The sequence below is a fragment of the Staurois parvus genome, unplaced genomic scaffold (genome assembly GCF_062004578.1).
Source record: "Staurois parvus isolate SC_StPar_1 unplaced genomic scaffold, SC_StPar_1.0 ptg000935l, whole genome shotgun sequence".
Lineage (NCBI taxonomy): Eukaryota > Metazoa > Chordata > Amphibia > Anura > Ranidae > Staurois > Staurois parvus.
The window spans coordinates 371,634-386,190 of NW_028318731.1; the positions used below are offsets into that span (position 1 = coordinate 371,634).

At 47.0% G+C, this 14,557-nt stretch overlaps 1 protein-coding gene across 1 annotated transcript in view; it reads right to left on the reverse strand.

Annotated features, from left to right (window-relative positions):
• Positions 1 to 14,557, reverse strand: part of SLC67A1 (solute carrier family 67 member 1) — a 100,110-nt gene that overhangs the window by 67,002 nt on the left and 18,551 nt on the right. Inside the window, exons 3-4 of the mRNA XM_089656763.1 lie at positions 12,621 to 12,766; positions 4,023 to 4,155 (exon numbers count right to left, since the gene is read on the reverse strand). Coding sequence (XP_089512889.1) covers positions 4,023 to 4,155; positions 12,621 to 12,766 — 279 coding nt within the window. The remainder of the gene's footprint in view (positions 1 to 4,022; positions 4,156 to 12,620; positions 12,767 to 14,557) is intronic.

Genomic DNA, 14,557 nt, shown 5'->3' on the forward strand with positions numbered 1-14,557 from the left:
CTGGTGTACAAATAGAGAAAAAGAAGTCATGGGGTGGCACAGTGGCTAAATGGTTAGCATTTCCACCTGGCAGTACTTGGGTCATTGGTTCAAATCCCAACCACAGTACCACCTTCCTGCAGTCTACATGTTCTCCCTGTGCCTGCACGAGTTTCCTCCCACTCTGAAAAAACACACTGGGCTGGCCCAATACTTTTGGCAGTATAGTGTATGTATACAATATACTTATTTATTTATTATTTCTTTATTTTTAAAACTTCCATAAGTCCTCATTCTCATGAGGGGTGCCCTACAGTGTACACCCGTGTGAGGGTCATGTTTACCTGCACAGGTGTTCCATGCAACCTTGAGAAGAAAGTCCCATTGAAGTCAATTGGGATTCAAAGGGTACATGGACTCAGCCACCGTGTCCCAATATGACATCCCTGTTGGCGTGGGTGTGTGTCCCCAAACGCAGACAGTATGAATTTGGGGACACACACCTGTATCCGCACCAGGGGCGGACTGACCATTTGGAAACTCGGGCACTGCCCGAGGACCCGGGGTCAGTAGGGGGCCCCATGAGATGCCCCTGGTACCTTTTTCATAGGCTTTTTTGAGTTTGAGCAAGGACACAGGGGCCCCATGATCCCCTATTGCCCGGGGGCCCCATGAGTTGTCAGTCCGCCCCTGATCCGCACACACATGGACAGGGGCGGACGGACAACTCATGGGGCCCCCGGGCAACAGGGGATCATTGGGCCCCTGTGTCCTTGCCCAAACTCAAAAAATCCTATGAAAAAGGTACCAGGGGCATCTCATGGGGCCCCCTACTGACCCCGGGCCCTCGAGCAGTTCCCGAGTTTCCAAATGGTCAGTCCGCCCCTGCACATGGATATCATATTTGGACACAGTGGCTACATCCCAATTGACATGAATGGGACTGCCAGCATGGGGGGTGCACGGAACGCCTGTGAACACGGCCCCCGCACAGGTGTACGCCGTAGGGCGCTGGTCTGAACAAGGCTTCGTGGACATTCCAGTGTTCTCGATTTGCCAGCGGCTGCTTTGCTGGTTTATTTCTGGTTTGTATTCAGGTGACAAGCAGCCCGGTGTCATGGAAGGAAATATCTGTAGAATGCGGCTGTTTCTGAGCGGATCATTCATCAGCTGAGCGGTGGATTGGTGATCGATTTCTCAGCAGGAGAACAGCTGGCCAATGAAGGCGTTCTGTACTCTTCTAGACATCCCGTCACTGGGCAGATTCAGCTGTTCTGACTTTTCAGACCTGTTCTCCTGCCCGCCATTAGACATGTGCAAAAAAAGTTACTCTTCTCGTTTTGTTGCATTCATAACAAAAATTGTTTAATTTAGTTTATTCGTTTTCGCTCTGTATAGTGGGGCACCGGCTGATTTTCGTGGTTCCTCCCCATTTCGTTTATCGGGCATGTTGGAAAATTCGTGAAAAATGACTGATTTTCGAAATCATTGGCGGCACCAGTGGTGTATTTAGGTTTTGTGCTGCCCTAGGCATCACAAAAATTGTCTGCCCCCACGGACACCGACCAACACAACCCCCCCCTTCCCACTGCCGTGGAGAGAGCTTGACATTGACCAATAACACCGCTGCCCCCCACCTTCTACTACTCCCACCCCCTTCCTGCGGTGATAGAGAGACGCTAATTTTCACAGCTCCGGACATCAACAGGAACGTGAGTCAGGCTCTACCAGGGGCGGACTGACCATTCAAGCACTCTGGCACTGCCCGAGGGCCCCGGGGTCATTAGGGGGCCCCATGAAATGCCCCTGTTACCTTTTTATAGGCTTTTTTGGGTGTGCTTTGAGTTTGGGCAAGGACACAGGGGCTCCATGATCCCCTATTGCCCAGGGGCCCCATGAGCTGTCAGTCCGCCCCTGGGCTCTACATACACCATCAAGCAGCCCACAGCCTCGCTCGGATCCCACCTGGTTCCTATGGTGCACCTGTACCTTCTTTCATCCCTTCTTCTGGGGGGAGGTGCTGCCCCCCTGAAAAATGCCACCCTAGGCAAGTGCCTTGTTTGCCTTGTGGTAAATACACCCCTGGGTGTCACCATTGGATTACAGAACGAACGATATTTTCGATTTTCGGAATTCGACCCATGTATGGCCTGCTTAAGCTGCTTTTTATATAAGGTGTGTACAGGGGTGCTTTAAAAATTTGTTGTATTGTTTTGGGTTTTTTTTAATTATCATTCTTTTTTTACACTTACTTATTCTTCAACTTTATTGCTATCACATGGGGGCTAACAAGCCTCCTATGTGATAGCACGGGCAGGTGACAGGCAGGGGCGGACTGACCATTTGGAAACTAGGGCACTGCCCGAGGGCCTGGGGTCAGTAGGGGGCCCCATGAGATGCCCCTGGTACCTTTTTCATAGGCTTTTTTGAGTTTGGGCAAGGACACAGGGGCCCCATGATCCCCTATTGCCCGGGGGCCCCATGAGTTGTCAGTCCGCCCCTGATGACAGGTCCTCCTTTTGGAGATATTGGGAGTCTATTAGACCCCCAGTATCTCACCTGCCCTGCAATGCAGCTAATCAAACACTGATTGTGCTTGAATAGCTGCATCCCCCCGGAAGTGATTACCCCAGAAGTGATATAATTGACATGGGGTCATTGGTCACAGGAAGGATCGTGGAATGGATGTCCCTTGAGTTCCTCCTAGCCTCACTGCGCAAGCTGTTTCTCATGGATGTCAATGGCAGAAAGGGGACACAATAGAGAGCCGCCCACATCACTTCTATAGGAAAGCCCTTCTAGGGCGTGTAAATCTGGTACCAATCTCACCGCTACAGCAGCCATGAGTTACCATGGTGGCCATTAACTGAATAAGCTATGGGTGCCGCTATCCACCCATAGCACTACATCCAGCACTCCAGTGTCTCATGCTAAAGAAGGTGCCGGCATGGGGAGAGCAGTCCAGGTTCTATGCACTCCACTTCAAGAAAGCCCAAATGTCATCTGAATGGAAACAGTTTCTGCCCAGCTCCATTTCGGACAATGCCCCGACGCGTTTCGCCTTGCTCACAGGGCTTAGTCATGGAGGTGGGGATCTGACGTAACAATGGGAACGTACGCATCATCAGCCACCACTACAACAAATAGATGATCATTAGACATTGGGGCAAATCAAAGTTTGTTTTTGACCCATGAGAACATTTGAAGAATCAGGATGGGAAATTTAATGACCGAAACTATAACTGTAAATGCGGTTTTCTTTCGTGAAAAAAAATCGTACAAATTGTAATGAAACCTGTTTAACCACTTGCTAACCTCTGCATGTAGATATAGGGACTGTCAGCAAGTGGTTATACCAGCATTGTGGCTGCAGCTGCGGTGGACACAGAGGAGATAGAGGAACATCCATTCCCCCATCTCCTCTGTGATGAATGAATCCACAAGTGATGATAATTTCTTCAGCGCTGTCACCTTCTGGCTCTTACTGCCAGGGAAGAAGCTAATCAAGCACAACCTATGCTTGGTTAGCTGCTTTGAATGGCAGCAGAGACCCCTAATCTAATCTAATAGACCCCTGATATCTCCATAAAAAGGACCTGTCACTGCCCAAAGCTATTACAAGGGGGTTTGTTAGATATTTCACATAGCTACAGTATGGTTACAACAGTAACAATTTTTATATTGTACAGAGGACCAGTTTACTTCATTTGTTTGGCAGCACAATGACTAAATGGTTAGCACTTCCGCCTGGCAGTGCTAGGGTCCTTGGTTCAAATCCCAACTACGGCACCACCTGCCTGGTGTTTGCATGTTCCCCCTGTGCCTGCATGGGTTTCCTCCCACACTCCCAAGACATGCTGGTAGGTAAATTGGCTCCTGTCTAAATTGTCCCTAGTATGTGTATGTATGACTGTAAGTTAGGGACCTTAGATTGTACACCCCTTGAGGGTTAGGGACTGATGTGAATGTACAATATATATGTAAAGTGCGGCGTAAATTGATGGCGCTATATAAGTACCTGTAATAAATAATTTGTATCTCACCCAAATCTGGTGGCTATGAATCCTCCCAGCGAGGACCCAATGATAATTCCTACTCCAAAGCAAAGTCCGAGTTTTCCCAATGACCCAGCGCGTTCCTCGGCCGTCGTCAAGTCAGTGACGATCATCTGAGCTCCTGGGAAATAGTAAAAAGACAGAAACTTGATTATAGTTTAGGAATGACGCGATAGAAGAGCATTGGATCCAAAAGAGGAGATAAGACTTCAGATCCAAATTTTGGAGGCAGCTCTGTGTCAGCCGGGGTATCTATGGGGGGTCCTCGAAGAAGTGTAAAGAATGTGGAAATGATGGGAGCAGCACATATATAATGTGAGTTCAGTGCATCTTTGTTGTATGTTCCATCGCGTTTCAGGTGCTCAACACCCCCTTCATCAGGGCTTAGATGCTGACAGTAAATTTAAAGAATCCTGGACAACAGATTGTTAAATGGTGACCGGCGACTCGAATGAGCACCCTATAATTATTGATGTACCGATCAGGGGCAGACTGACCATTTGGAAACTCGGGCACTGCCCGAGGGCCCGGGGACAGTAGGGGGCCCCATGAGATGCCCCTGTTACCTTTTTCATAGTTTTTTTTTAGTTTGGGCAAGGACACAGGGGCCCCATGATCCCCTATTGCCCGGGGGCCCCATGAGTTGTCAGTCCGCCCCTGGCACCGATATATCGGTGGCCGAAATGTATTGGTAGAAAATAGTGTTTGCCGATAGGAAAAAAGGTGCCGATAATGGCAGTTTTTTGCCGCAGTTTTATTCGTGATTTTTGTTGCGCTTTTACCCGCAATTTTGCCATGATTCTACCTGTACTTTTGCTGCAATTTTACCCGTGATTTTACCACATTTAGGGTGCATTTTTCATAGGTCATGCAACTCAAAAAACAGCAACCCGTGTGCGTCTTTGATGGGTTTCCAATGCATTTCAAGCCTGGTTCACACCATTGCAGCTTGTCCATTTTGCAGTGCGTTTTGCGTGTTTTCATGCGCATTTGTGATGCATTTTGTGAATTTTTTTTTTGGCTAACTTGTTGCTGGGCAGATAGAAAATGCGAAACACATCAGAAATGTAACGTGTGTTTTTTTTATGGGTTTTCAATTAATTTCATGCCAGGTTCACACCAATGCAGTTTGCGTTTTGTCCGTTTTGAAGTTCTTTTTGCAGTGTGTTTTTGGCACATTTTTTGATGCGTTTTGCCTTTTTGGGCCAGCTTGTTGCTAGGCAGATTAAAAATGCAAAATGCATCGAAAATGCATAAAAAATGCACTACATGAGTTTTCTGCAGCATCTCCATTGAAGTCGATTGAACTGAAAATGCAACGTTTTGCGTTTAAAAAAGTCTCTGACCTTTTCCAAAAACGCAGCAGCTCAAAAAAGCATAGATGTGAATGTGTCCCATAGGAAACCATGTTAAATGGACTGTAGTACATTTCTGCAAAAAAGCCCAATGCATTGGTGTGAACTAGGCCTCAATGGCTAACTTGTTTCTGGGCAGATAGAAAATGCAAAACACATCAAAAACGCAACACGTGTGTTTTTTTAATGGGTTTTCAATTAATTTCATGCCAGGTTCACACCAATGCAGTTTGCGTTTTATCCGTTTTGAAGTTCTTTTTGCAGTTTTGATGCATTTTTTGATGCGTTTTGCCTTTTATTATTATTATTATTATACAGGATTTATATGGCGCCAACAGTTTGCTCAGCGCTTTACAATATAACAGGAGACAATACAGCAACAATACAAGAGGGATAGGAGGGCCCTGATCCTTGGAGCTTACAATCTAGGAGGGAGGGGCTAGTGGTACAAAAGGTAGTAACTGTGGGGGATGGACTGGTTGGAAGAGTAGAAGATTCCATTATTAGCTGAGGGCGGGGTAGGCTTCCCTGAAGAGATAAGTTTTCAGAGATCGCCTAATAGTGAGCAGAGTAGGCGATAGTCTGATAAATTGGGGTAGAGAGTTCCAGAGGATAGGGGAAGCTCTGGAGAAGTCCTGGAGACAAGCGTGGGAGGAGAAGACAAGGGAGCTAGAGATCAGGAGGTCTTGCGAGGAGCGGAGAGGACGGTTTGGGTGATATTTAGAGACAAGATCAGTGATGTGATTTGGGGAAGAGTTATAAATGGCTTTTTAGGCCAAATTGTTTCTGGGCAGATTAAAAATGAAAAATGCATTGAAAACGCATCAAAAACACACTACATGTGTTTTCTTTAGCATCTCCATTGAAGTCTATTGAACCGAAAACACAACGTTTTGCATTTAAAAAAGTCCCTGACCTTTTCCAAAAACACAGCGGCTCAAAAAAGCATAAACGTGAATGTGTCCCATAGGAAACCATGTTAAATGGACTGTAGTGCGTTTCTGTAAAAAGCCCTAAAAAACGCATTGGTGTGAACTAGGACTCAATGGGGAGGTGTGTTTTTTTCACTTTTAACTCATCAAATATGCACGAAAAATGCAGCATGCAGCATGGACCAGTGTAAAGACATACATTGAATTTAAAGGGATTCATTTTTCTTGAGCTTTTTTCAGCGCTGCAAAAACTGCTCATTGTTAAAGCAGCCTATTGGCCAAAAAGGTGCTGAAAATAAATTAATATTCATATAAATTCATGATATCAATTAAAAAGTTGAACATAATAGAATTATATATGAAAAAATATAAAAAAAAAACAAAAACTCTGTTTTGGTTTCGCTTTTTGTCCAAATGCATCCTGAATTTTCAGTTTTTGGTCCAAGAATTTTCATTTTGGTGCACCACTACCTATAGGCCCCTTTCACACGTTCCGTATGTCTGTTTGTCATCTGTCTGTTTACGGATGAAAAACGGACAGCCATGTATTTCCATGTGATTTGCACAGGAATGCGGTGCGGTTCCTGTGCGAATCACATGCGATATACCGCAGGGCACAAGTGTGAACCCGGGCGGACCCTTTCCAAAAAACGTAAATAACTTGGGGTTAGTGTTGCATTTACAAAAGCAGGGGCGGACTGACAACTCATGGGGTCCCCGGGCAATAGGGGATCATGGGGCCCCTGTGTCCTTGCCCAAACTCAAAAAAGCCTATGAAAAAGGTACCAGGGGCATCTCACGGGGCCCCCTACTGACCCCGGGCCCTCGGGCAGTGCCCGAGTTTCCAAATGGTCAGTCTGCCCCTGTAAAAGTGATTATCTTTCAGATCTGCAAACAGACAGCTGCAGAATCAGCCAGCAGGCTCAATGCTGGTGTGATGTCTCCATCTAATGGGGAGTTTTGATATTGCATGCTACTTTCCGATGTTCAGGAATGTACAAAGAAATAATGTCCAAACCTGTTGAGTAAGACCAACAAAGGGCAGTCATCTGACCTGACAGTAACCTGAAATCTGATTTGTTGCTACCAGTTACTGCAACTTGTTAAAAATGAATAACACCACCACGCTTAAAGCAGACCTAAACCCATCGATTTAATGGATTCCTAAAACCAGGGCTTTTTTTCAGCAGTCCCGACTCCTCCAGCACTGAATGTATGTAATGGCAAGGAGTGCTGGGGAATGGCAAAGGATCTGTTGTTGCTGGCTGCTGGGGGATATACTTTTTTGCGGTGGTCTATTGTTGCTGCTAGAGGATCTATTGTTGATGGGGGTCAATAGCTTCTGCAAGGGATCTACTGTTGAGATAGTGGTCTATTGTCTATTGTTGCTGGCTGCTAGAGATTCTATTAATTCAGGCTACTGGGAGAACTGTTGTAGCTGCTGGGGGTCTATTGTTGCTTGGGTGGTATTTTGTTTTGGGGATCCATTGTTGCTGGAGGAATCTATTGTTGCTCGGTGGGGTCTATAGCTGCTGGAGGGGGATATATTTTTCTGCTTTTCTTGTTACCATTAACAAATTCCAGACAAATTATTTAGCACCACAAAATGATACTTGGCTCTGTATTCTCTAAGGCTAGGTTCACACCTATGTAGTTTGCATTTGATCCGTTTCTACAGTGCTTTTTGCGGTGGCACATGTTTTTGATGTGTTTTTGCTGCTCTTTGTCTTTCAACTTTTCAACCATTTATAAGGCTGGCCATACATTATACAATTTTCTTGAGATTTTTGCTTTAGATTTACCAAAAACCATATAATAGGAGGTCAAACCTAAACAACACTTTCAATTATATCAATTGCACTACATAGTTGAAGGTAAATCTAAAGGAAATTGGACAGAAAATTGTAAAAAAAAAATTGTATAGTGTATGGCCAGCCTAACTCTGCTCCAAATTACATCACCGATCTTGTCTCCAAATATCACCCAAACCGTCCTCTCCGCTCCTTCCACAACCTCCTGCTCTGTAGCTCCCTTGTCTCCTCCTCCCATGCTCATCTCCAAGACTTCTCCAGAGCCTCCCCCATCCTCTGGAACTGTCTACCCCAATCTATCAGACTACCGCCTACTCGGCCCACCTTTAGGTGATCTCTGAAAACCTCTCTCTTCAGGGAAGTCTATCCTGCCCTCAGCTAATAATGGAATCTTCTACTCTTCCAACCAGTCCATCCCCCACAGTTATTACCTTTTGTACCACTAGCCCCTCCCTCCTAGATTGTAAGCTCCCAGGATCAGCCCTCCTATCCCTCTTGTATTGAACTGTATTGTTGCTGCATTGTCTCCCGTTACATTGTAAAGCGCTGAGCAAACTGTTGGTGCCATATAAATCCTGTATAATAATAATAACTTGATGCTGGGCAGATTAAAATGCAAAACGCATCAAAAGCGCGTCAAAAACCCGTATAAAATGCACTACACATTTTTCTGCAGCATTTCCATTGACGTCTATAGAACCAAAAACGCAAAGTTTTGCGTTTAAAAAAGACCCTGACCCATTCCAGAAAACGCACCGGGTAAAAACGCGAACGTGTCCCATAGAAAATCATGTTAAATGGACTTCTGTGCGTTTCTGCAAAACGCAACGGAAAACGCTTAGGTGTGAACCTGGACTAAAAGGAGCGGAGGTGAGTAGGGGGGCGGAGACAAGAAGTGACTGAGAAGGGGAGAGTTCCTGCACCTACTTTTTGAGAAAAAAAAAGCCCCACCCAGGGGCGGACTGATAATTCATGGGGCCCTCAGGCAATAGGGGATCATGGGGCCCCTGTGTCCTTGCCCAAACTCAAAAAAGCCTCCGAAAAAGGTACCAGGGGCATCTCATGGGCCCCCTACTGACCCTGGGCCTACGGGCAGTTTCCAAATGGTCAGTCCGCCCCTGGCCACACCTAAAAACAATGTTCAAGGCATGCTGTGAATGATAACTATCATAGCGACTTTACAATCCCAACTGTCAAGGAATCACATGGCTCTGGGTTTTATGTACTAACACTGGAGAGTGTAAAATCTGCTCTGCATGGTAACCAATCAGCTTCCAGGTTTTATTGCCAAAGCTTAATAGAACAAGCTGAAGCTAGAAGCTGATTGGCTCCCATGCACAGCTGCACCAGATTCTGAGTGCTCCAGTTTTAGTAAATCTCCCCCAGTATGTCAAAACTGATCACATGTACAACACCATGGCAACTGCAGACAATGAAGAATTTTCTTTAGAAAATCAGAAATTTATTGCATTTTGTAATCCAATGCTGCCACCAGGGGCGGACTGACCATTTGGAAACTTGGGCACTGCCCGAGGGCCCGGGGTCAGTAGGGGGCCCCATGAGATGCCCCTGGTACCTTTTTCATAGGCTTTTTTGAGTTTGGGCAAGGACACAGGGGCCCCATGATCCCCTATTGCCCGGGGGCCCCATGAGTTGTCAGTCCGGCCCTGGCTGCCACCATTCATTTTGAAATTCGACCGACCAAGCCTTCAAGTTCACGTTGCTACGGAAAAGAATTTTCATGGACAAGAATTTTCTTTTCTTTCCAGATCACAGCTCAGCAAATTTTTTCCCCTGCAGGAGCAAATTGGATTGTGCTTTGCTGGGTTTTGCATTCCTCTGGATCAACTGTGGGTGTAGGATTATAACTTTTTTTTTTTAATGGTTGAACTGGATGGACTTTTGTCTTTTTTCAGCCAGACTATGTAACTAAGTTTCTTTTTCAATTACATTTCTCGCACGATTCTCCCATCATTGATTAGAAATTTGTTCATCTTTCAAAAACATTTTTTATCTGCCCACTTTCAGGGTTGGGCACACTCAAATCACACCCACTTATGGGTTTGCCGTGCTGAGGCCACATCTTTAATTAAGCAAGAAGTTCTTAATTGTTGCCCCAATCCCTCTCATTAAAGGCTTTTTGAATTATTGCACATGTGAAGGTTGATCCTGTGATTCCAGGACATGGCCCAGGACACAGCATTGATGAGAGAGAGGGCCAGCATGCAAATTTGGGACAGTTGGCATCTATGAAGCATGTACTGGGGATATATAAGTGGGGTCAGGGCAAACCTGTACTGAATGAGCAAAGCACAGGTCTGTGTTCATCCCACCCATGTATCCCCAGCACATGCTTACCCTTTCTTTGCTCCCATGATACTCTATTCAGCACTGAAAGCCAAGATATTCACCTGGTACTGCAATCGCCAGCTGCTTGACCTCACCTGCTGTTTCCCAGCTTCAGAGTGCACACAACAGCATTAAAGGTAGGTCTAGGCAAACTTTTTCTTTGGCATAGAGCAGTAGAGAGCTTTTTTTCTCAGAGAATAGGGGCAGGAACACCCCACTTCTGAATCACTTTTTGTCTCCACCCCCTACCCACCTCCGAACACAGTCTCTTGGTTCCACCCCTTCCCACCTCCGAGCACAGTCCCTTGGTTCCACCGCTTACCACCTCCGAGCACAGTCCCATGGTTCCACCCCTTTCCAGCTCCAAGCACAGTCCCTTGGTTCCACCTCTTTCCAGCTCCAAGCACAGTCCCTTGGTTCCACCCCTTTCCAGCTCCAAGCACAGTCCCTTGGTTCCACCCCTTCCCACCTCTGAGCACAGTCCCTTGGTTCCACCCTTTAGCACCTCTGAGCACAGTCCCTTGGTTCCACCCCTTCCCACCTCCGAGCAAAGTCCCTTGGTTCCACCCCTTCCCACCTCTGAGCACAGACCCTTGGTTCCACCCCTTCCCACCTCCGAGCAAAGTCCCTTGGTTCCACCCCTTCACACCTCTGAGCACAGACCCTTGGTTCCACCCCTTCCCACCTCCGAGCACAGTCCCTTGGTTCCACCCCTTCCCACCTCTGAGCACAGTCCCTTGGTTCCACCCCTTCCCACCTCCGAGCACAGTCCCTTGGTTCCACCCCTTCCCACCTCCGAGCACAGTCCCTTGGTTCCACCCCTTCCCACCTCTAAGCACAGACCCTTGGTTCCACCCATTCCCACCTCCGAGCACAGTCCCTTGGTTCCACCCCTTCCCACCTCTGAGCACAGACCCTTGGTTCCACCCCTTCCCACCTCCGAGCACAGTCTCTTGGTTCCACCCCTTCCCACCTCTGAGCACAGTCCCTTGGTTCCACCCCTTCCCACCTCCGAGCACAGTCCCTTGGTTCCACCCTTTCCCACCTCCCAGTACAACTCCTTATAGAGAATACACAGCCAGCTAAGTATCATTATGTGGTGTTATGTAATTTATATGAAATTTGTTAATGATAACAAGAAAAGCAATAAAATATATCCCCTAAAGCCAGCAGCAATAGAACCCCCCCCCCCACCCCAAGCAACAAAATACCACCCCAGCAACAATAGTCCCCCCATCAGCAAAAACAGATCTTCCAACAGCAGTCAGCATCAATCCCTTCCAGCAGCAATAGATCCCCCACCAGCAACAATAGACCACCTTGCAAAAACAGATCCTCTCCAGTGACAATAGATCCACCAGCAGCCAGAATCAATAGACCTATTACCCCCTTGCCATTACATACTATCAGTGCTGGAGGTGCTGGAACTGCATTCCCCCTTGTTCCTCCAACCAACTTCCCCTCTGAGCATACATCCTGTCCCCCTCAAAATCCCTGTTTCCCCGCACAACCCCCCTCCCCCAAATCCCCCTCATAGTACTAAGCCTCCCCTCAATTTCCCCTCCTAGCACAAATCCCCCCAATCCCCCCTCCTAGCACAAATGCTCAAACCATCAAATTCCCCTTTTGAGCATAAATCCTGTCCCCCCTAAATCCCCCCTCCCAGCACAAATCCCCCCTCCTAGCACTAATACCCCCCCCCCAATTTCCCCTCCTATCACAAATCCCCCCAATCATCCGGAGATCCCTCTTCCTAACACATCCACCGTCCTGGTACAAATCCCCCTCCAAATCACCCCTTCCAGCAAAACCCCCCAAATCCCCAACTGCACCCAGGGCAGCCGCCCCTCCTGCCCACCCCTTGTCCCAGCCCCGGGTCCTACCAGTTGCTAGACAGAAGTATATTGGCTTCTTAGATTGTAAGCTCTGTGGTGCAAGGAACTCTGATCCCTCCTGTATTCATTTGTATTGTAATTGTACTGTCTGCCCTTCTTTTGCAAAGCGCTGCACAAACTGTTGGCGCTATATAAACCCTGTATAATAATAATAATACTGAGAGGAGTTTTCCTTTATATGAGGCTGAATATTTTAATATGACCCATAGGAGTGGATGATCAGTAAGGCTGCGGAATACAGTACCTGGCAGGCCATGCATGAAGATGGAGGGCAGGCGAGACAGAAACAGGAGGGGTATGCTGGTGGTGAATGCCAGGATCAGGTAATAGACGGATGCAGACAGGAAGGAGAGCGTGAGAGCGGCACGGGCGCCATATTGATCTGAAAACCTGCAAGACAAACAAAACATACAGATGTGTCATGACCGGCAACATTCAGTTCCTGGTAACCTGGCAACATTTATATACCGGTAACCTGGCAACATTCAGTTCCTGGTAACCTGGCAACATCCAGATGCTGGTAACCTGGCAACCAGGGGCGGACTGACCATCTGGAAACTCGGGCACTGCCCGAGGGCCCGGGGTCAGTAGGGGGCCCCATGAGATGCCCCTGGTACCTTTTTCATAGGCTTTTTTGAGTTTGGGAAAGGACACAGGGGCCCCATGATCCCCTATTGCCCGGGGGCCCCATGAGTTGTCAGTCCGCCCCTGCTGGCAACATTTATATACCAGTAACCTGGCAACATTCAGTTCCTGGTAACCTGGCAACATTCAGTTCCTGGTAACCTGGCAACATCCAGATGTTGGTAACCTGGAACATTTTAGATACTGGTAACCTGGCAACATTTAGATTGTGGTAACCTGGCAACAGACACAGGCTACCTGGCAACATTCAGACACTAGTAACCTGGCAACAGTCAGACACTGATAACCTGTCAACGTTGAGATGCTGGTAACCTTGCAACAGTCAGACACTGGTACGTGGCAACAGACACTGGGAATCTGATCCAATATCCAAATGCTGGTAACCTGGCAAAATTTATACTCTGGTAACCTAGCAACATTCAGTTTCTGATAACCTAGCAACATTCAGACACTGGTAACCTGGCAAGAGTCAGACACTAGTAACTTGGCAACAGACAGTGGTAATCTGGCAAAATTGATATACTGATAACCAGGCAACATTCCGATGCTGGTAACCTGGCAAGTTTTAGATACTGGTAACCTGGCAACATTTATATACCGGTAACCTGGCAACAGTCAGACACTGGTAATCTGTCAACATCCAGATCCTGGTATCCTGGCAACATTCAGACGCTGATAACCTGGCAACATTCAGACACTAGTAACCTGGCAACAGCCAGACACTGGCAACATGGCAACATTTAGATACTGGTAACCAGGAAACATTCAGACCCTTATAACCTGGCAACAGTCAGACACTGGTAACCTGGCAACAGTCAGACACTGGTATCATTGTATGTTTGAGACCCCTACAGAAGCACCCTTCCTGTGTTGTACTCCTCTACATCCCCTGTAGGTGTTTGTTAATGACATAATGCTCCCGTCCTGAGCTTCCCTCTATCACACAGAGTTTATGTAAGGTTGGGTATCTGTGAATAATTTACAGACGTCCTCTCATGATGGGATCACTGACATCTGTCACATGACATGCAGGATAGAGGTGACTGGCCTCCTAACACTTCACCGCCAAAAGACAATCCACATTGACTGCTTCCTGACCGACGGCTGAGATTTCAGTGTAAAGAGTACCTGTCTCCGGGACACTGATTTACCAATGAACTAGATGTCAGGATGGTGTCAGTATAAGGACTCGTGTCGAAGTGCGTTGTTTCCGTGCGTTTGACATGCATTTCAAACATGGGTCAAAAATTTCCAAACAAAATTTCCAAAGAAAGAAGGTCACATGGCAGTTCTGAGGCTGTGCCTGACCCGCTTTGTGCTGCGTTTTTTTGGACACAGCGGGTCCTATCGAGGCAAAGCAGATCAAATGCGGAATGCATGCGTTTGCGCTTAAATAGCAAACAGCATTTGGCAAGAAGGCCCATCGCCATGAACCCCAATATTGCCATGTGACATCAGCAATGCAACCATCCCAAGTACCTACTGGGGCTGATTTACAAAAGGCAAATAGACTGTGCACTCCAGAGTTTAGTAAAT